General features: G+C 36.9%; 1 protein-coding gene across 3 annotated transcripts in view; it reads left to right on the top strand.

Annotated features, from left to right (window-relative positions):
* SENP6 (SUMO specific peptidase 6) overlaps positions 1-20,861 on the top strand; it is a 71,148-nt gene that overhangs the window by 11,271 nt on the left and 39,016 nt on the right. For 2 of the 3 annotated variants that reach the window (XM_040058275.2, XM_040058274.2), the window contains exons 2-5: positions 6,125-6,218; positions 12,553-12,616; positions 13,057-13,199; positions 18,831-18,932. In XM_040058275.2, coding sequence (XP_039914209.1) covers positions 6,125-6,218; positions 12,553-12,616; positions 13,057-13,199; positions 18,831-18,932 — 403 coding nt within the window. The remainder of the gene's footprint in view (positions 1-6,124; positions 6,219-12,552; positions 12,617-13,056; positions 13,200-18,830; positions 18,933-20,861) is intronic. The other variant, XM_040058276.2, reaches the window with a different exon arrangement.

Genomic DNA, 20,861 nt, shown 5'->3' with positions numbered 1-20,861 from the left:
ACTTCAAAGCGCTATCCTTTTATCCTCCTCGATTACTCCTTGTTAATACTTAAAAAATGTTAAAGAGTTCAGCAAATGATCAAACTTACATAGTTCTCTGTTCTTCAGTCCTGTCATCAGTGCAATATCCTGCTATGTAAGCAGCCCAAGGTGCATGCAAGCCCTGAAAAAAACACAGTCATTTACCAGAATATGCAGATGATTTCCATCTTTGAAATACAGAACTTTCATAAATGCTTTTGCTTTTCAGGAGCATGAACACTTTTGTCCAGAAATGAATGCTCTGTATATATCATTGGTTTTCTGTGGACATCAAGTTCTTGGAAGGGCGTGGGTGTTCTTGTTAGCCAGAAAACTGAGAAATTGAATTTCCCCTCATGTGCAAAGGAATGTTTATACTTGATATCCATACTGGTATCACAGAACTTCACTATTGAGCTCTCTGCTTCATGTAGCATCTCAGCTAGTATCAGGTTATGAGTACTGCCTGTTGTTGGAGGTGCTTTAGACTGTTTTGTTTTGTTTTTTTTTTTTTGCCTGTGCAGTTAATTTAGGGAGTGGAAAGTTAAAGCATCTTTTAAGCACTAGATCTTTAAATCTATACCTATAACTGCAGATTAGGCTACAACTCCATGGAAATTTCCTCGATATCCATAATACTTAAAATAGTTGGATGGAATTTACCTCTGCTGTGCTGTCACAGCTGCACTGTGTTAGTGTGGTTGAACAGGAGGAGGGAACTGATATGGTTGAAAAATAACTTTACCCCTCCCCTGCTGCTCAAGGGATTCTTGCCTGAATCAGTTTCCTTCCCTGGATTTTCTGTCAATGCTGATACAGGCAGGGTGGCATATACAGGAACAAGAATCTGCAGCTCTTAGGAAGAGTGAGGGGCCTGTAAAACTGCTCATGTAGTGCTGCTTCAGAACATGAAAATGCAACCTGACTGTGGTTACGCATTTGATATAGTAGAGCTGATGGTATCATAGCTGGAAGATAAAAAGCTGTTTTGCATAGAAGCCTGTCTGGAAGAGTAATGAAGCAATGGGAAAGTAAACCAAAAAATATTTCTGTGTCAGAGTTTTATGAGTACTTGTATCCTCTTAACAATATATCTGATGACTCTAAATGAGCAACAGATTAGAAAGCTTAGAAGCATTCTTTTTCATTTATTTAAATATGAGTCTGGATGAAGGCAATGATTCTGAGTACATTTAAATTAATTTACATTTTCTGTGTGAGCACTGCAGTATCTGATAAGTTGGTTGCAGTTGTGATGGTGTAAGCATTTGTAAGATGAGGCTTGCAGTGTTTCTTTACCAGCAACTGGGGAAAAAGAATGTAAACTTCAGGTCTTCCTGAAAAAGCATCTGGGTCCTGAACCAAACCTTTGTTTGATCTAGACTGTGTGTTTTGGATAGTTTTTGTACACACAGAAATAGATGAGATCTCAGCAGATGAAAGACTTAAAAAAGTTTCAATGTGTGCACTAGAAACCTTGAAGTCTCTGCTATTGTATTCCAGGGGGTGGTAGGGAGTTATTCTGGCAAACCAGTGATACATATAGAAACATTACTTACCTAGGCATGTTGACCTTAGTGTGGACAGTAAATGCATCTGGCTTCTTTGGTGAGTTGATCTTAGAGGATCATACAAAGGTTAGGTGTGATCATCTAGTTCCAACACTTTCTGTGCACAGGGATACCGTTCACTAGATGAGGTTGCTCAGGGCCCCATCCAGCATGGCCTTGAACACTGCAGGGGTGGGGCATCCGCGGCCTCTGGGCAACCTGTGCCAGTGCCTCACCACTCTCCCAGCAAAGTATTTCTTTTTTAATAAATCTAATCCAAACCTGCCCTCTTTCAGTTTATAACCATTGCCCCACGTCCCGTCACTGTCAGCCCATATAAAAATCACTCTCCCTCCTTTTTAAGACACTTAAGATACTACAAGACTGCAGTAAGGTCTTTCCGAAGCCTTCTCTTCTCCATGCTGAACAATCATAGTTCTCTCAGCCTGTCTTTGCTGTCACCCTCTGATCATCTTTGTCATCCTCCTCTGGATCCACTCCAACAGATCCATGTCCTTCTTGTGTTGAGGACATCAGAGTAGGATGCAGCACTCCAGCTGGGGTCTCATGAGGGCAGAGTAGGGAAGCAGAGTCACCTCCCTCAGCTTGCTGGCCAGTCAGCTTTTTATGCAGTCCAGGATACAATTGGCCTTCTGGGCTGCCAGGGAGCACTGTTGGCTTATATCCAGCTTTTTGTCCACAAGAACACTCAGGTATTCTCCAGAGGGCTTCTCTCACTGACTTCTCCCAGTCTGTACTCAGTGTCTGGGATTGCCCCAACTCAGGTGCAGCACCTTGCTGTTGGACTTGTTGAATTTCAAGGGTAAGCCCGCTTCTCAGTTTTGTCCAGGTCCCCCTGGATGGCATCATGCTCTTCCACTGTGTCAGCTGCAGCACTCAGTTTGGTGTCATCTACCAACTTGCTGAGGGTGCACTCGATCTCACCATGTCATTGATGAAGACATGGAAGAACACCAGTCCCAAGTGTCAGGAGAGACCTCAGGGACACCACTCATCACCATCTGCCACCTGGACACAGAGGCATTGTGTGTGGTTTGCTGGCTGCATCCATCTAGGCGCTTCCTTACCCACTAAATACTCCATCCGTGTCTTTTCCCATTTGGAGATAAGGACATCATGTGGAACCATATTAAAGGCCTTACAGAAGTGTAGATAGGTGGCATCTGTCAGTCTTCCCTTGTCAACCATTGCTGTCATTCCATCATAGAAGGCTACCAGGCTGGTCAGGGCAAAAGACATCATGCCCTTAGTGGGGCTATGCTGACTGCCTTGGGTCACCTTGTCTTATATGTGCATTAGCCTATCTTCAAGGAGGATCTGCTCTATGATGTTCTCAGGCACAGAGGTGAGGCCCTCTGATCCCCTGCAGCTCCCCACCACTACCAAAATCTTGCCACACAAACCCAGTGTCACGTACAAAACAATAAAGCAATAGGGATGTTTTTCTAGTGAGTTGCAGTATAGATTGGTGTGGAATGATTTGCCTTAGAGCATGAGGTACAAGACATGCAAAAATCAAATCTTCCAAGATGATGTCTTTTGCTGGACACTAGCACTTTACTAAATGCTGTGTATCTCGCTTCTCATTTAGTTTTTAGACAGGCAGAATTTTAGAGGATTCTTTTGTTTTGACACTGCAGAATTTTGCTCTTATTTCATGGCTATTGACTATGAACTTTTTTTCCTTCCATTTAGGAATTGCTTAGTGACACTGTTGAATGGCAGTAACTCCTGCTGAAGGAGTTTGCAAAACACTGTCACACACAGTAATTTAAAGGTGTTGATCTGCTTTCTGACATTCTCCTACCGGCATATTTTGTTTTCTAATCCAAAAGGTGATAATTGTGTTTTACACAAAAAGGCTGTATGGGGATTTTTTTCAAGTGTGGCTTCAGGGTGTGGTTAATAATGACATAAACGTCCTAATGAAACACACAATTTTTTCAGGATTTTTTAAAAATTTACTTCTTAGAAGCCAGCATCTTAGCCTGTGTAACAGATTACTTGTTATCTCCTTAGAAAAATTAAAAATCCTGTATGGAATCAGATACCAAGATCAAGTAACTCAGGTGAACACTCTGGCTAACACTCTGGCTATACTTCTAGATTTACATTTTTGTTAGGACCAAGGGTGCTCGAGAGAGTGAAAATTGATCCAGAGTCGAGCAGAACTGGGCTGCTAAGACATTTTCCATGGATGGCTGCACTGATCAGTAGCAGTGGATGAACTGTCCAACACAAAAATGCTTAATTAAAAAAAGAATTACAGAAAATACTAAGAAACTTTTTGAAAAAGAGAGAAAATATGCAGCTGGAGTGTAAAATACTTGTAGCCAGCTTGGGAGTTATTTAAAGGTATAGGAGGCTTACAGCATGTATGCTTCTTGTTGAAGTAGATTTCAGAAGGCTCCCCAAATGCTAGCCTGGCTAAACAGCAGAGTAAGATAGAATATCTGAAATAAAATATCATAGTTCTTGAATCAGATCTTTTATCTTAGTATCGAAAATAGAGAATAATAAAAAAGCCGGTGGGTTATCTGTAATTATAATGAGGCGTGGAAAAAAATTATTAGTAACTTCCAACAGACATAAAAACTATTGGTAAGTATTTCTTCAAACTCAGCAGGAACGTTTGTGGAGTGTCTGGAGGGTCAGTAGACAGCCCTGTTGTAAAAGGTGGCTTTGTGGTACATAAGGTGGTAGCTGAATAATGGAATTGCTTGCACTCACTTTGGCAATGCTTAGGGAGCTCTTCATGTCCAAATGTTTTTTAATAAGGAATGTGACAGTGTACGACTCAAAATGAAGCATCAATGGAAGAAATTGCCGTACATTGAGCAAACTGAACAAGGCATCATGATCACATGGCATTCATCCAAGTGTTGTAAGAGGAACTGGGGGGGTTAAGGAGCTAATGACTGTAGTGTATTGCTTGTGGTTAGCATCATATTTCTTCTACAGGTAGGGATGGTAGCTAGCATGATATCAGCATTTTTAAAAGGCAGTGGAGGTATTTGAAGAACTTTACATCAAGGGAGCTTTGTGACCATGCAGGCAACCTGAATTAATGGAAATTATAATGAAGACCAGGATTGATTTCATTGTTCCCTCTGTAAAGTCATCTACCAAAGGCTTTGGGAGAGGCTAAATTACCTCTGAATAAAATGAAAAATTTAATAAGAAACTATTGGGAAGTGTTAGAAAGAGATGGCAAAAAAGGTTTGTTTTGTTAATAGGAGTGGCCGATTGAATAGTACAAGGATCTATAATGTTGGTGCAGAGTTAAAAGGAAAAGGGTATGATAGCCAGGTGACAAAAGTTTGTAGATATTTAAACTATACTTGGGTCAGTATAATGTCTGGCTCTTTAAAGAAAGTTGTAAATGCTCAGGTTTTGAGTTATGTGGGTTGAAATCATGCATGAAATTCTGTGTAGGTAAATGCCAAATAATCTAAGCGAATGAGAAGTAAAAAAAGCATTTTTATAGGTAATGATTTGCTCTGAAGTCCTTCTTAACAAGTCATGAGTGAAAGATGGAGTTATCTAGTACCTGAAGATCATTGGAGTTCTCCTTAGTGAAAACGGCAAATCCAGTGTAAAGATTTACTAGGAAAGGAAAAAAGATCCAAACAGAAACAATATTCAGCTTCTGTAGAAATTCATGGGATGTATGCATTTTGAGTATCACTCGTAGTGTGTGCATCCTCATCTCAGAAGGGGTACAGTAGACTAAAAGAGGCTCAAAGAAGCATCAAGAGGGATTTAAAGGCATAAAACAGCTTTCATGTGAGGAAACATTAAGTTCAGCATTTTTCTTTTTCTGCCTGGGAAAGGAAGACCATGAAAGAACTCAACAGGTATCTATGCAATCATGAGTGAATAGGGAAGAGTTACTTATTACTGTTACCCAGAGTACCTGGACTGGAGAAGTAGAGTACTAAGAGCAAAAGATGCCAGGTTGAATCAGAATCAATAAAAGGAGATAGTCCTGCAATTAAGCTGAGGTATTTTCTGCTGCAAGACGCTGTTGATTCTATAAAGCAGGCTTATTAAAAAGCAAGCAGATGTTGAAATTGTACTTGGGACAGTTCAGAACTTCTACTTTTATATGGAAAAATTCAATATATGTTTGGTTATTACTCATGTAAATAATACATTTTAGGACCCTTTCTGTGTGTTGCATATAGTTTATGTCAAAGAAACTACCTTTACTGTTTTCAGCAGTTTTACTGATACCCTTAAATTTATGGGTATCAGTAAAACTGTTGAAAACAGTTACTACACTATCTCAGGTCATAATTTTTAATAGCTTGCTAACTTACTGCTAATAAGATGTTGACAGATACTTTTATTTATTTAGGGAAAAAATCACCACTGCATTGATGGACTTACTGATCAAATGATATTTTAAAATTGACATCAATAAAATAAATACTGGGGGAAAATACATGCATCTGGTTTACTCCTCTAGTTTGTGTTGATTAATAACCCAGCTTGAAATCAAGACTTATCTTAACTTGTTCTCATTTCAGCTTTGGATAGATCACAGTCCAAGAGAGATGGAGGTTTTAAAAGTAATTGGAGCTTTGATCATGCAGAAGAAAGTGAAGGAGATGCAGAGAAAGAGTAAGGATGCTTTTATCTAGGCTGTTGAAAGTATAAATGTGTATTTATAATTAAATATTTTTTTTTTGTAATTTATTAATAAGAAATAATTTATAATATCTTAAATTTTTCAGTGATTAAGAAAAATTATTTCAAATAAGTGGTTATTTTAAATAGTACTGCCAAAGAGGAGTTCATTATAATGTAAACTTTATTGTGAACACGAGGTTTACAGCCCAGGGCACTTTGCACTAAGTACATTTCACGAGAGCTGCAGTAGTGTTTGGCGCTTCTCTGTGAGTCTAAGGAGTACAGAGAAGCAGTATGTGAACATGCACAGTAAGGAAGTTGAGAGGTAGGGTATCCAAGCAGCTTCAGCTTTTCCTTCCTTTGATGATGATGCTACTCAGTACTTGACAGTTTTGGTTAGAGTATTTATTTCAGTAGCTTTAGGCCTTCATCAAGTTAAACCGAGTTTAAAGATTCTAGATTTTTCTTCCTTTGTGTTTATTTCACTGAATAGAGTTAAGGCTGTTTGGCTGTTTTTTTTTTTTTTTTTTTCTCCTTATAATTTAATCCTTTACTTGGTATATTTTGATTTTGGCAAAAACTTAAATCCCATGTGTATAGTTTGAATGCTTACTTTGTCCTTTTGACATTTTATTATTACTAATATGTATTCTCTATATTAATGCATTTATTTCCAAAATTACTAATGAATGGTTAAAGGAACAAGTGTCATGCACAAAGAGTTCATGTCAGTTTATTTGTTGTTCTTAGATATCTGGAGAGTAGGACCTGCAAATTTAAAAGGTATGCTGTGGTTCTCTAGTAAGAAGTCACTGATCCTGTGATTAAGTACAAAAATAATTCATACATGAATTTGTATCATCTAATATTCTTCCAAATACTATGTGTTGGAAGGAAGGTAGGAAAGTAGATGTAACCATGTAGGCTGCAGCAGCAGGCTATGCCATAATCTTAATAAAACATTTAAAAAATGTGAAGTTTTAGTAATTAAAAAATGAGTGCAGGAGTTCTTTAAAGTGTGAGGTAAGCATTAAGAGCTCATGTCAGAACAGAACTGTATTGGAAGTTAAAAGCACTTTTTAAAGGTTTCACAAACTAAGGGCATTTTATTTTTTAAAAGTTACGGTTGTGTTGTTCCTTAGCAACTTTACATCCATTTGTAGTGCACACAAATGTGTTTTAAGTATAAGGGCAGTATGTCCCATACAGTTACTATTTCCATTTTATTTGCCTTCAGAAATAAGTCACATTTAAAAATATAGCAGATTTTTTTTCTACTAGTAATTTACTGCTGTTTTCCATCAGTCTCCAGCTGATGTTGATTTAAGAACATAGAATGAAAAATGTATAGAGTAATGATGCTAAAAAAAAATTAGAAAAATTATTATGAAACATAATCTTTATGTAATTGTATCTGATTTTAAGATTGGGTGATTTTTTCATTCCTTTCAAAAATTCTCTTCAATAAGCAGTTTCCCCATAGCTAGAACTGAATTTTTATTGACTACTTAGATAGTTTTTGATGTGCTTTTATATCTGTGAATTATGCAGAATCTTGTTCTGAAGTACAGATAGAAGAGTAGTTGAAATAGATTTTAACCAGAGATCTTTTCTTTACTGAACCATTCTCTGATACTATTTGAGGCAATTTCTTATTCCCTCCAAACAGCCACATGTTTTAAGCTGCCCACGTATCTACTTTTGGTAACACATGGGTTTGTTTATCTTAAAGACATAGCAAGCTTTTAGCATTTTGAAATAATTTGTGTTTTTTGCTTTTCTGATGCATTTTTATTTTATATAGCAAAACATTGACAGAAGGAAATTGTTAGAAAACAAATAACAGTAAATTTTCCTTCTCTTTTTTCCTAAATTTCCTTTACCCTTAGTAGAACATTTCAAAGATTAGCAGCTTTAATTCATATAATTGTTCCAGCATAAAGCTTTGTGTCCCTGCCAGTATTTTGAGTATATTGTGCAGTAAGTAGGTATTTGCCATGGTGTGTTTATACTGACTACAGTGTTTGATTCTTACATGGTTTCTTTGCGGAGAGAGCTGTGAGTCTGAAGCAAGCAGCTGGATGCATCTCGTTGTGGAGGCACTGGTGTTGCAGTGCCTGACTTTATCACAGCTTTTTGCCCTCTTAATGGCAGACACAATAGGTTTGGCTTGAACTAGCCTAAGAATAACATCTCAGCACTTAAAGGAGTGGCTGCGTTTTTGTATTACGAGACTTGTGCTACTGATGTTGGTCAGCACTGGATGTCTGCTTGGATGATCTTTTTTTCAGTGAGATGAACACAAAGTATGCAGCTAATGACCTCCTACCACAGCAATTTTTAGAACAGGTAGATAATTTTAAAAGAAGGGTGTCATGTAACTTACTTGGGAAGTAGGTGGAGTCATAATGGTTAAGATATAAAGTAATGAACACAAAAAGACTAAAGAATATCTGCAAACTGAAGAAGGTTTGGAAGAATAATGATCACCCAACTCTATATAAATTAAACTGAAGCTAGAGTTGATGCTCAGCGTGGAACAAGAGTTGTGGAAATTAAGAATGGTAATTAACAAATATCTTAGTCCTACGTAAATGCCTACTGATAATACTCAGTACTCAGTCTACTTGAAAGAGTAAAAGTAACATTTTTGATATTCTGAGAGATTCGATCTACTTAGGATGGTAGCAAGTGGCATAAGACTTTGCTTGCTTTGTAAATGGAGATCCCATCGGAGATCTACCTTTATGTAGAACAATAGGAAAAAAAGACCAGTTGGTCAGCTGAGCACACTGAAACCTGTGTAGTCCACCAGAGAATAAATGGTGGAAATTAGGATGATCTTGTGTAGTGGAAGTTATGAAACGATGGCGGACTTAAACAAACATGGGCAAAGTAATATATTCAAAGTATTGATTAAATTAACATGTTATAAGTTCCTTTCTGGTGTTACAGATGATTCTCTTGAAGTGTCTTGGATAATTTATATTTACTTCCTTTGTAATACCTGTGTAAATGTTTTTGAAATATATCAGTATGCTCCACAGTGGTTTTTTAAACAACTGGGCCCAGATTTCTCATGGCTCTCATACTGTTTTCTTAATAGTCTAGACTTCTGCCTTCCACTGAGATAACAGTAGCCTTATCAAAAACAAGGAATACGAATAAAAGGGTCTAATTTATTTGCACTACAGTGTCTTTACTTAACTCCTGTTTTCTTTCAAAAACCTTTATTTTGAAATTTAGAAATTTTTCTTTCAAAAACCCCCTTCCATTTAGGGGAATAAACATCTTTTTTCCATATATTGACAAATGGAAAAGCATTGTGCATTTTTTCTACTGCTTACAAAATTTGTATAACTTTGTAAAAAACTCCCTCCCGTAGTTATATAGATGTTTTTATACATCTTTTGTGAGCCTGTTAGTAGGGCAGTGTAGCCTTTAAATTGATGAAAACTTCTAAAATGAAGGCTGTTTTAAATGGAATGGCGCTGTAAATGAGTTAATAATACTTCCACTTCTCCTGTGCCTCTGATAGTGCGGCTTTTTTAGTGTGCTGCCTACCACTATGTCATTTAAAACAAAGAATGTACATGGTGTGCTGTGAGGGCAAATACATCAACCTACTGGTTTTATATGTAATAGTTTTCAGAAAGAAATTCCAATTATGTTTGAAATGTGACTGGATCAGTTGGTAGTTGATAGAAATGTGCTTGCATCTTATTAGAGTGTAACCTCAATTGTCAACAAAGGTTTAAGGTTTGGGTTGCCTGTAGTTTGTAGTGAAAACATAGCCTATTAATATCTCAGTTGTTTAACTAACTATTGCATAGTTCTTAATGTTTTAAAACATCAAACAAATGGCAAGTGATTAGAGGTAAGTGAACAGAAGTTTTAATTTTCTTGTTCAGTGCCTAAATTTGAATGTGTAATGTTGAACTCCCTTTAAGAACTCTTGTTTAGGTAAATTACTTCTAATTTTTTTCCCTTATTATTAGTAAAGGCTTAACATTAATTTGTTACAAAATTTTAAGGAATGTATTGAAAAGTTAGAAATTATGTTCCAATGTGAAAATAACCAGGAAACCCATGGTTCCCCGCTTAGAAGTGGCAGGATGTGGAGACATCTTCCCAGCAAGACGAGTGAGGTTTTATTTCAGGGATGTTAAAACTGTTACTGACTGGTATGTCAGGGGAGTGGTATAGTGTTTGTTTTGGGTTGGCTTTGGTTTTTTTCCTGCCTGTATCAATTGCATCATTGAAGCAGGCAGCAGGAAGCATGTGATACATGAGCAAATAGACATTGCTCGGTTGCTATGTGTTCTGCTCTCTGAAAAAACAGCTTTTCTGGTTCTGATGCATATGCTTCACATTCCTTAAGATCTAGAACTATTGGTTCATTTAAACCTTCCAATTTGCTAATATTGCTCTAGTCATGTTGCGTGGTAACAGTTACTCTTGTTCATTTTGATTTAAACCTTGGGTTAGTGTTTTGGTCACTTGCAATATGTTACCCTTCTCTTACCTCCCCCCTCAATTACCTTTGCTTCAAATGGTTGCAGTATTGAAGTGTGTTGAAATCCTAAAAGTATCGCCACGGTACAAAGGTGTTTTGAAAACAGCCATCATTTTTGTATGAGCTGAAGCTAAGGAACAAAAACATTTTAAAGGTGAAATGATCTGACTAGGGCTGCACCATAGGCAAATGCCAGACCTGCAGGTACTGTAGATTGCTGCTCATGTCTATGCTGCAGGGTTTTGTTTATTTTTTAGGATGTGGAAAACTTCTGAAATTGTTAAACTCTGTGTCTACTGATGAACGTTTGAGAAGGCTCCATGAGCCTCCCTTGAAAGGATGATTTGTTCTGAAAGAGAATTTAAAAAAATGTTGCAAGATGTAAAAATTACAATATCCGTGTGTAGTCTGTACAGAATTATAACTGTATTCTTTTGCCTTTGTTTGAAATTAGTGATGAATATACTAGACTATTTTACCATTGAGCACCTAGAATTGTGGTGCTCTGTAATTTAAAGGAAAAGACAACAGTGGCACTGGCTGTGTGTTCATATTTACATCATTCTTCCCATTTCTAAATCAACTGTGGGCACAGTCTTCTCTCCTAAAGTTTCAGAGTCTATACATCTCACCCAACATTTTTATTTTATTTTTATTTGCTCTGGGGATATTTGTATTTTAGAAGATGGAAGAATAAATTGTAACATGAAGGGAAATATTGTGCATGGAAAAAGTTGTTAGGAACTTGAGGGATGGGGCAATGAGTGCTTAGTTTATTTATATATGAAGAGCTAAAGTCACTGTATGTCCTGCAAGCCAGCATGTCAAACTGACACTGCAGAGAAATGTTTGTTTCTCTTGTGCAGCTCTTCCCTTTTAACACATGGCATAACTGCTTTTATTTTAAGGACTTTCTGCCTGAATGATCTTGATTAAAACTTTTCAAACCATGCAATTGCAAGTTGGCTAAAAGTTGTATTGTTTTTTTGTAGCCAACATTGGAGTAACCTTATCAGGATTGATGAGAAGGGATTTTCTGCAAGTTGCTTCTCCTGGGAGCAAGAATATGTTAGACTAATCTAGCTGCTGTCAGTATGAAATATGTGATTGGAGTTCCAATTTAAATACTTAAGATTACCTGAGAATAACTGCCTATTACTGGAAAGAGTGTTTTTAGAATATCATGGAGTGGCTTTCTTTTTTTGTCTTCTTCCCCATTCTAATACTTGGGGATTACTGATATTGAAACTGCTAAAGAAACACATTTTAAGAAACAGTAGAACCAAACCAAATATGTTCTTTTTCGGAAGACATACTTTGGTAGTAATGTCTGTGGGGTAAAATGTAGTTACATTAAGTTCTTCTCCTGAAGCACTATGAAGTTTGCAGTTTGAAACTACATACTCAAACGTTGATAGGCATAAACAAACTAAGATCATGTTTTACAGGTTAATGAAGTTTTAGACTCAATTTGTGCGGAGAGCATAGAATCTTTTATAGTGTCAGTAGTAGTGTTGTAACCAAATTGGAGGTTCAGTAGCATTGTCTATTTTGAATTAATAATTCTAGTTTTGCTTTTTGCAAAATAATTTGATGTACACTCTAAGTTCAGGTTCATATTATGTATCTGATCGATCACTCTGTTGCTCATTTCGTGTTCCTGTTCATTTATGTATATTTATGCAATGTGTATATGATGCATCTGAATGTAGTGGGAAGGGGAAAAAAAAAGCCTCTTGCATTTAAAATGTTTTGTGGGTGTTCTGTTGGATTATAACGTATGTGCTTTTCTCTCCCACACCTGTCTAGCGAGGCAAATCTGCTCAGTTTAGATGACAGTGATGGGCCTTTCAGTCCCAATGAAGAAAAAAAGGTAAATAATTGGTTTATCTCATGGTGAGAATGTACCTGTAAAGCTTTTTAGGTTCTTTAATAGTATTGCATAGCCATGTGTGCAGTGTAAAGAAATGAAACTTTCTTTTGTGTTTTAGGAATTCATCTCAAGCTGTTTATCTGCCTATCATTAGAGTTTTTGTTTCAGTCTTGATCTCTATACTATTCTGAAAATATGACCGAATTTTAGACAGTTACATATAAATACTGTACCAGATATAAAATATATATTATACTTCGTTTAGTAAGAAATCATAGTATGGGTATAGACAGTGTGTGTTTTCCATGAAATTTGGCATAAAAGCAGTTAGAAAATGAAACCAAAGTAATATTTATGTTAATGTTTTGCATTAATTTTCTCCTTCTAACTTTTACACAGTTATACAATTATTTTAATATATGTGAATTCTGTTGTGACAGTCAATTCGTTGTCGACCTGGAACTATTGGCACCAGCAGCGATGCCATAAAAGCATATGCGAGGCGGGGAAAAGCTGGAGGTTTCAAACTTTTTAAAGGCAACGCAATCGGCCTCAACATGATGGGAAATAGCAAGAAACTGAGGTAATACATTTAATACGTGTTTCCTTGTTTTGATCATTGATACAAATCAATACACAATAAACAGAATTTCCAGTCCATTTACATTGCGTGCTCTGCATTTCAAGAAGCTGTACTGTGCTGTGCTTCTGAGTAATGAAGGAAACCTAGATTGTTAGCATTTTCCTCTTACAAAATGTTTAAGACCACATTAGTAAAGTAGCAGAAGACTGTTAAAATTGATTTAGAGCATTCACTGGCATGCTTGTTTGTAATTTACCCATGTTGCCTGCATGTGTTATTGTTCCCTCTATACAGTGATAGCAGGTTGTAAAATATTTTTTACATCCCCATCCAAATTCACTTCTTTCCGTGGCCATGAATTGTCAATGTTAACTCAGGATGCTTTTTCTTTTTTTCTAACTGCAAGATATAATTTGATTTTGGATTCACAGACTTTTTTTTAAAGGATTCAGTAAATAGCCATATTTGTATAGGATAGCTTGAGACTTGCCTTTAGAGCTGACAGGAGCAGTTTTTAAGCATTCTGTGTGGTACTTGCTTGTTACTACTGTCCCTAGCTTGTAAGGGACTGATTATTTAGTATATAATAAAAAGTGACATATTCACCTGACTTTCTCAGGGAGTATTTCATGTTGCTAAAGTGCACTCAGTTTGGTAACCTTTGTAGGAGGGAAAAGTTTGTAAGATACCTAGCTATAGATGGGCCAGTTATCAAATAGCCAATGTATATGTAGCTGCATGTGGGATGTCCTTGTCTTCATTTGTGGTGGGTTTCTCCAAATAAACCTCTTGCCACTTCCCTTCTTGCCCCTTCCAGTAAGAGAGGGACAAGGGCAGAGGCTATGGGTTGAGATAACCATTTACTGAAAGCAAACAGCAGTGGAGGAAGAAATGCACCGTCACAGCAGCAATATCAATAACAGAAGTGTACAAAAATAAAGAAAGGTGCTTTATGCACAAAAGATGTTTGCCACTTTCACTTAGTTCCATGTAGCCAGTGGGAGAAAGGCAAGATGGTGGGCACTCCCCACAGCTGGCTCTCCCCATCCCTGAGCCTGAGACAATGGAAAACAATGACAGACAAAACGCTGAAAGTGAGATCATCTGTGTTGTGCTGCACCACTGCTGCACTGCACCAGGCTTGGGTTCAGGCTCTGTTCTGCCGCTGTTTGGACCGCTCTGCTGGGCTCAGTTCCACACGGCTCCACCCCTTCATCAGAACCACATCCCAGAGTCGTGTTCACCGCTTTTCAGAACCACATCCTGGGGTCACATCTTGGAGGAGTGGGAAAGTGGTGAGTGGCAGCAGCAGAGGATGGGATCTGCAGGGCTGATCCCAGCAATTCAGCCCTGATGAAGAGAGGGTGACAAAAATGGCACACTTCCGTGCCACTTATTTTTCCCCCTGACACCACAACTGCCAGCGATGATTTGAGAGGTGCAGAATAGCGATGTAGCCGTGCCCATAATATAGCTACAAGTTCTGGCACCTCTCTGCAATCAGGATATGGCTCTTGTATGCTGTAAGCACTGTTAGTAGGACCATCTTACCATAGTCACTTGGAAAAATAAATCCTTGAAGTTCTGTGTGATATATGTTCTTTCCTGCTGTTCTGGTCTTTGAGCCTGGTGTCTTAAGATAGATACTGGACTGTTATGTGGAACTTAGAAAAGGTTTTTTTTCTTAATAGAATTTATTTATTAATGACAAGGGGTTTTGTTAGAGGTTTTTTTCGTTATAGGTTATACATTTACACAAATTAGCCTGGTACTTCATTGTCCTTGATTTATCTATGCAAATAATGTTTTGTCTTTAGAATGTTTTTTGTATACACAACAGATTAATAAGATAATATCCAGATTTCTTGCTTGCACATCTTCAAATTCACTGTTCATATAGAGTCGTCCTGGTCATTTCCATTATTTAGGATTCTGTTCTTGAACATAAACATAAAGGTTAAAGTAATAATTACAAATCTGTCAGGGCTCCTTTGCTCTGTTTTACTACTGAAGAAACCTGTGCATTTACATTATACTTGTTCTTTGTTATGAGTACATCTTTAAAATAAAATTTCTCTAATTCTCTGGTAGCTAGAATTTTCCTTTGTCTGGCTGTAAAATTTGTAGTGAAATCCAGCCTTAACGTGTAATGTTTTTCTGTTAAAGCAGGAATACCTGACTATACATGTATATTTATATTGTTGTACAACATACAACATGTATGTTTTTGTTAAGTTCCAGAAGGGTTTGCAGGTTTTGTTTAAAGGTAAATAGTTACTGAGGTTTTTTTTTAGATGGTCTAAGCATGTAGTTCAGACATTCCTTTACCTGGAATGGAACTTCCTTCTATTGACAAATAATACAATATAAACCTAGGACCTAGTAGGATTTATAACATTCAACTGAAAAAGTAAAATCTGTTGCATGTAAATGGGCACCCACCTTTTATCTAGTACTGAGCTGCATACTGAATTTAAATGAAAAATACAAGCATCCACCTTCCTAATGAACTGGCATTAATGAAGGAGACTTTGTTCTGAATAATGGATGTGTATAGCCCACTGTGACTGCTTCTCACATTTTGGTCACCGCATTTTGTGGTTATGTTCCAAGTGATCATCTTGATTTAATGACTTCATTGGGATATTGCTGTACCTTTCATAACGTGTATCAGTAAAGGTTTGGGATCTAGTCACTTCAGTGATGATTGCTGTTTTGTTCACTTGGATATGCAGAATGGAAGGTGCTTAACAGTTACTCTTTCAATATTTAGACTCTTCAGCTAGAGAAGATTCTGAAAGTTGATCATGCAGTTAAGATGCTAGATTAAATGCAAGAAGATCAGATACTTGATATGCTTCATCTGTTCATGGTGATTTTTATCACAGTGTTGGAGTCTTTTTTTTTCCATCTTATCTGCAGACTAGGAACTAAAAATTTCAGATCAATGGGGCTTGACTCAATAATATTCTGGTAGAATAATCTCTAAAATTTAGAGATTAAGAGGAAGAAGGGATATGCAAGGACAGTGAGAAGAAATATTTGCTGTACATGTCAGAGAAATTTAAACCAAGCAAAAGGTCGCGATGTTTTACCTGGTTAAGCAAATTCAGCATCAAACTCTTAACCTAATTACTTTGGCTGTATTTTTTTAATCACGAAGTCTTACTTTAAATAGCTTTATCTTTGCTAGCTTTCAATAACTTGTATTAAGCCCGTTTAGATTTTCTTTGATAACGTTTTGTTAAAAATGTTATTTGATGAACAGCAGAATTAATGTAGTCTGTTGTTGTGTGTTTTTAAAATGTCGTTCTTCCTTTACTTCTAGATCCATCCATTTGCCCAGTGCAAGATTTTTTTTGTTTTGTCTCTTGAACATGTGGTGTTAAGTATTTCCTAGGATCAGCTGATAGCATGTGATAGTAAAACCTTGTTTATGTCAGAGCCTAGGCTTCAAATCATTCTGTGGTTTCTGAGCTAACATTAATGAAACATTTATTGTTAAAATACTGTAAGTTCTTTTTAGAACATTTGTTCTTTCAAAGAACTTTCTGACTATTATATCACCCTGCTTTCGGTGTGTTTTACTAATTTTCAAAAAATTGTGCTGAAACTTGCAAACTCAGATTTTAGTTCTGATGTGCCTGTTTTGCAACTCGCTAGGGCTTTATTATCGTATTTCCTGGTATTTCTCTCTGTGTTGGGTATGTTCCATTCAGAGAACAAGATTGTAGAGCAGATTTACAGCTGCCCTAGTTGGAAACGTGTCTGACACCATATGAACCATTTAAGTGTGCCATCTAGAACAGACTGCTTTGACTCAAATCTGATCCCTGAGCAGTCTGCCATACTCTATTCTAGCACCTACTGGAGTTTTCACTACCTGAGTGTGAAGCAAAAAGCAGAAATACTGCTTAACAGTTTTCTTTTGCTGCAGGGACACAAGACAGTTTCACAATCATAATAGTTTAGCAAAGGTCAGATCCAACAAACACAGTGGTGAAACAGGAGATGCATAGGCTGGCTTGCTTGTTTGAAGTCCTTAGGTCTTAAGCATTTGAGAAGGCATTCCTGCACTCTGCTTCTGGGTTGTTTTGTTTGTTTTTTTTTTTCTAGTATCTTTTTCGAAGACATGAAATGGGAAGCCAAAGAGGATTTCAGACTTTCTAAAGTAGTTAGGGCAAGTAGCTGTCAGCTTTTTATTTTTGAGGTGGCAAAGTAGACAGAAGATTGACTGTAGATTGATCTGGATGATGACTGACCAGCTGGAGTTGCATAGTGTTGACATAGAAGCATGTGAGATGGGTGTGTTTACTTTCAGGAGGTTGGTGTTTGCATGGATGCTAATAATTTTCAGGATGTTGGACTACTAACTCAGATGGTTTATGATGTTCTTAAAATTCATATTCTAGAAAAGAGAATTAAACCCTTTGGATTTGATAAGTATTTTTCTGTTATGTTCATGGTTATGTTAGGGGTGGTCAGAAATGCTCTGAAAGCTTCTAATCTTGATTTATGTAAGGCTACCAAAAGGGTTTGTAATGCTAAACTGAAAATTCAAAAGCAAACGAACAGTTTGCTCATTTTCTTCTGGGGGAATGTAAAGGAGGGAGTAGGAATTGGTTGTCAGCTTTTTGGAATTGTGGCACTTTGGGTTTCTTTTCATTGTTCATAACAGGACAAATAGCAAGATAATATTTCTGAGAAATATTATTAGTGGGACTGTTTTTACACATCATTTTCTCTAGTGCAATTAAAACTTCCAAGCAATTTGAAAAACACAATTTAAGCACTGTATTTCCATAATTTGTAACAGTTTTCGTCATCAACATGCTGTCTGTTAAAAGTTGTGTGATTTTTGAACATTTCAAGCATAGTATTGTGTGTCCTGTCACAGCAGCATGCAGGATAATTCTTAGGGTTCAATGATCTCTGAAGGAGCATTGTATTATTGATCTACTGTATCTTAGTATGAGCTTTTTTTAGAGAGGGTAATGGTAAGAAATCTTCTATCCATAATTACTAGTTTTACATAATAATGACATAAAAGTCAAAAAGTAACAAATGAAGAAATCCTAGAAATGCTGAGGTACATTGATGAATAAGAGTCCTGTTGAGATATGAGTACCTGAGAATCCTTCCTCTTTTCTTTTTGAAATGTGTTGTTTTTTTTCAGTTACAAGTCATCTTGCATCCCTAAATTTGCTGTGTTTACTTTTTTTCATGTGGGATATTCCTGAATTCAGTCTGTTCACATTTTGCCCCTTAAGTCATATTAGAGAAGTTAATATTATGCCTTAAAAAAATGAGAGATGAAAGTGTAAAATTAGTTTTAAGTGATTACAAGTAATTAAAAAAGGCAGTGTCTTTTTGGAGTACAGGGTGGATTAAAAAAATCTTTACCTTTTCTTCCAGGAAAAAAAAAAGTGTATATTCTTATATGTCCATTTTATTGTAAAGCTGAATGTTTTTATGCCTGTAAAAGGATCCTAACAATATTTTTGGTTCAGAAATACTTTAATACTTCATATTGTGTGGCTGGTCTTGTAAAATCAGTACACCATCTCTTTTACCTAAGACTGTACAAACACACCAGAGTATTTTCTTAAACATTTTTCTGTATGTTTGCAGTGAAAACGCTCAGAATATATCTGGTCCTGTAACTGTGGTACATGGCAGACGTTTTCACCACGCACACGCACAAACAACCGTAGTAAAAACAGCAGCCCAAAGGTAAGACTAATTACGTTTGTTTCTCCAAATGTTTTCAACTGTAAAAAGTCCTCTCTGGTTTTGTATGTAATGGTTTTCCTTATGCTATAAAGTGTTTTAAGAAAATGTACATAATCACATGGATGCATTCTTGATTATGAGCTTTGATCTTAATTACTAAAGTTTCATAAAACCATTTAGGAATTACTGTCATATAATACTAGAACTTAGTAATTTTAAAGAACACTGGCAGGTAGTAGGAGAGCACCTGCTAATATAAATATTTTGAGAAAATACTTTGAAATAGACTAACATAGTTTGCAGTAGAAATTCACGTAACTGACAGCATGATCAGCAAATACTAAGTCACAGCAACTCCATCTTGTGTAAGATCCATATAAACATTAAATTATGGATGTGAAGATCCTATATGGTCTGTAAATATAGTGTAAAACATATAAATTGGAACATCTAACAGAAGCAAGGTTTTGCATGTATGTAAATGATTTTTAGAAAGGATGACTGGAAACCAGGGAATCTTACTGAACTATGCTGAATTGAATTTCATTGGTTTGAGAATTAAAACCCTGTCAAATTTCTGTAAAAAGTAGGGTTGGTTCTAGGTATTTTTTACACCCAAAGTGTTTCACAAACATATGAGATAGCAGCTGTTTTAAGGAATTTTCTTTGAAAGTTTATCCATGCAGAGCTCTTGTTTATGAATTCTGTGGATTTCCACCATCCCTCGCGAGTGCTTTATCTTGTCTGCATTTCATAGCTTCCTTCTTCTGCCACCTTTTTTCTTCTCTGTTTTTTAGTATAGATTATTTAGGGTGGTGGTATCATATGCAGGCATTATCCTTCTTTTTTTATCCTACTTCCCTCAGTTGGATTTGCTGACCTCAGAAAAAGAAAGCCCATATATTAATGTGAGTGAATGATGTGATCTAAACATGTATTAGAGTAATCTGGCACTGAATAAACAGACGGAGAAAGGAATTTTGCAGTCACAAAATAACAGACTTGTAGAACAGTTCGGGTTGGAAGGGACTGTAAAGGCCATCTAGTCCAACCCCCCTACCATAAGTAGGGACATCTTCACCCAGATCAGGTTGCTCAGAGCCCCCTGCCACCTGACCGTGGATGTTTGCAGGCGTGGGGCAGCTACCGCTTTTCCAGTCAGCGTGTTTCAGTGTTTCACCATCTCATTGCAAAACACTTCTTTGTTCTATCTAGTCTGAATCTGCCCTCTTTTAGTTTTAAACCATTACTCCTTGTCCTCTTGCAACAGGCCCTGCTAAACTCTTTGTCCCCATCTATCATTTATGCCCCCGTCAAATACTGAAGGCCACAATAAGATCTGCCCAGAGCCTTCATTTCTCCAGGCTGAACACCCCCAGGTCTTGCAGCCTTTCCTCACAGGAGAGTTGCTGTCTTACCCTGTCCTTGAGGACTTAGATTGTTGCCTCTCTCTGTTTCCAACAGTATTACGGTCTGTAAATGGTATATAGCTGTATATATATATGGCATATAGGATGGACATTTCCTTCCCCTTAGTAATAGCAGATGCAGTAGTAGGTATGTCTCTTTTCAATTCTTTACATTTCTTGCCATCAGTGCGAGGCTGATGACTAAAAAGGATTGTCAGGCTTTACCATGAGTTAAGCTGATAGATGGGGTTTATGTTATCGCTGTGGTTTAGTCTGAATCAGCTGTGCTTTTTCTTGCATGAAGTCCTTTTCAGAATGTTTTTGTTCGGTGTCCCATTGAGGAAAATGTGGGGCATCTCTGAGCATTCATGCTCTTACCTTTCTGGTGGGTTTTGTTTGTCTGTTTGTGTGTATTTGTGCTTGGCTTTTCTTTATCTGTGGGGCTCTTTTGGGGAGAAGTTGTGGGGTTTTTTGTTCATTCTGAAGGATAAAATTTTGATATGCAGTGCTGATGGAAATG

Source organism: Hirundo rustica, chromosome 3 (genome assembly GCF_015227805.2).
Source record: "Hirundo rustica isolate bHirRus1 chromosome 3, bHirRus1.pri.v3, whole genome shotgun sequence".
NCBI classification, from domain to species: Eukaryota; Metazoa; Chordata; class Aves; order Passeriformes; family Hirundinidae; genus Hirundo; species Hirundo rustica.
The sequence above is the reverse complement of the archived record's forward strand: the minus strand, read 5'-3'. Positions and strand labels throughout refer to the sequence as shown.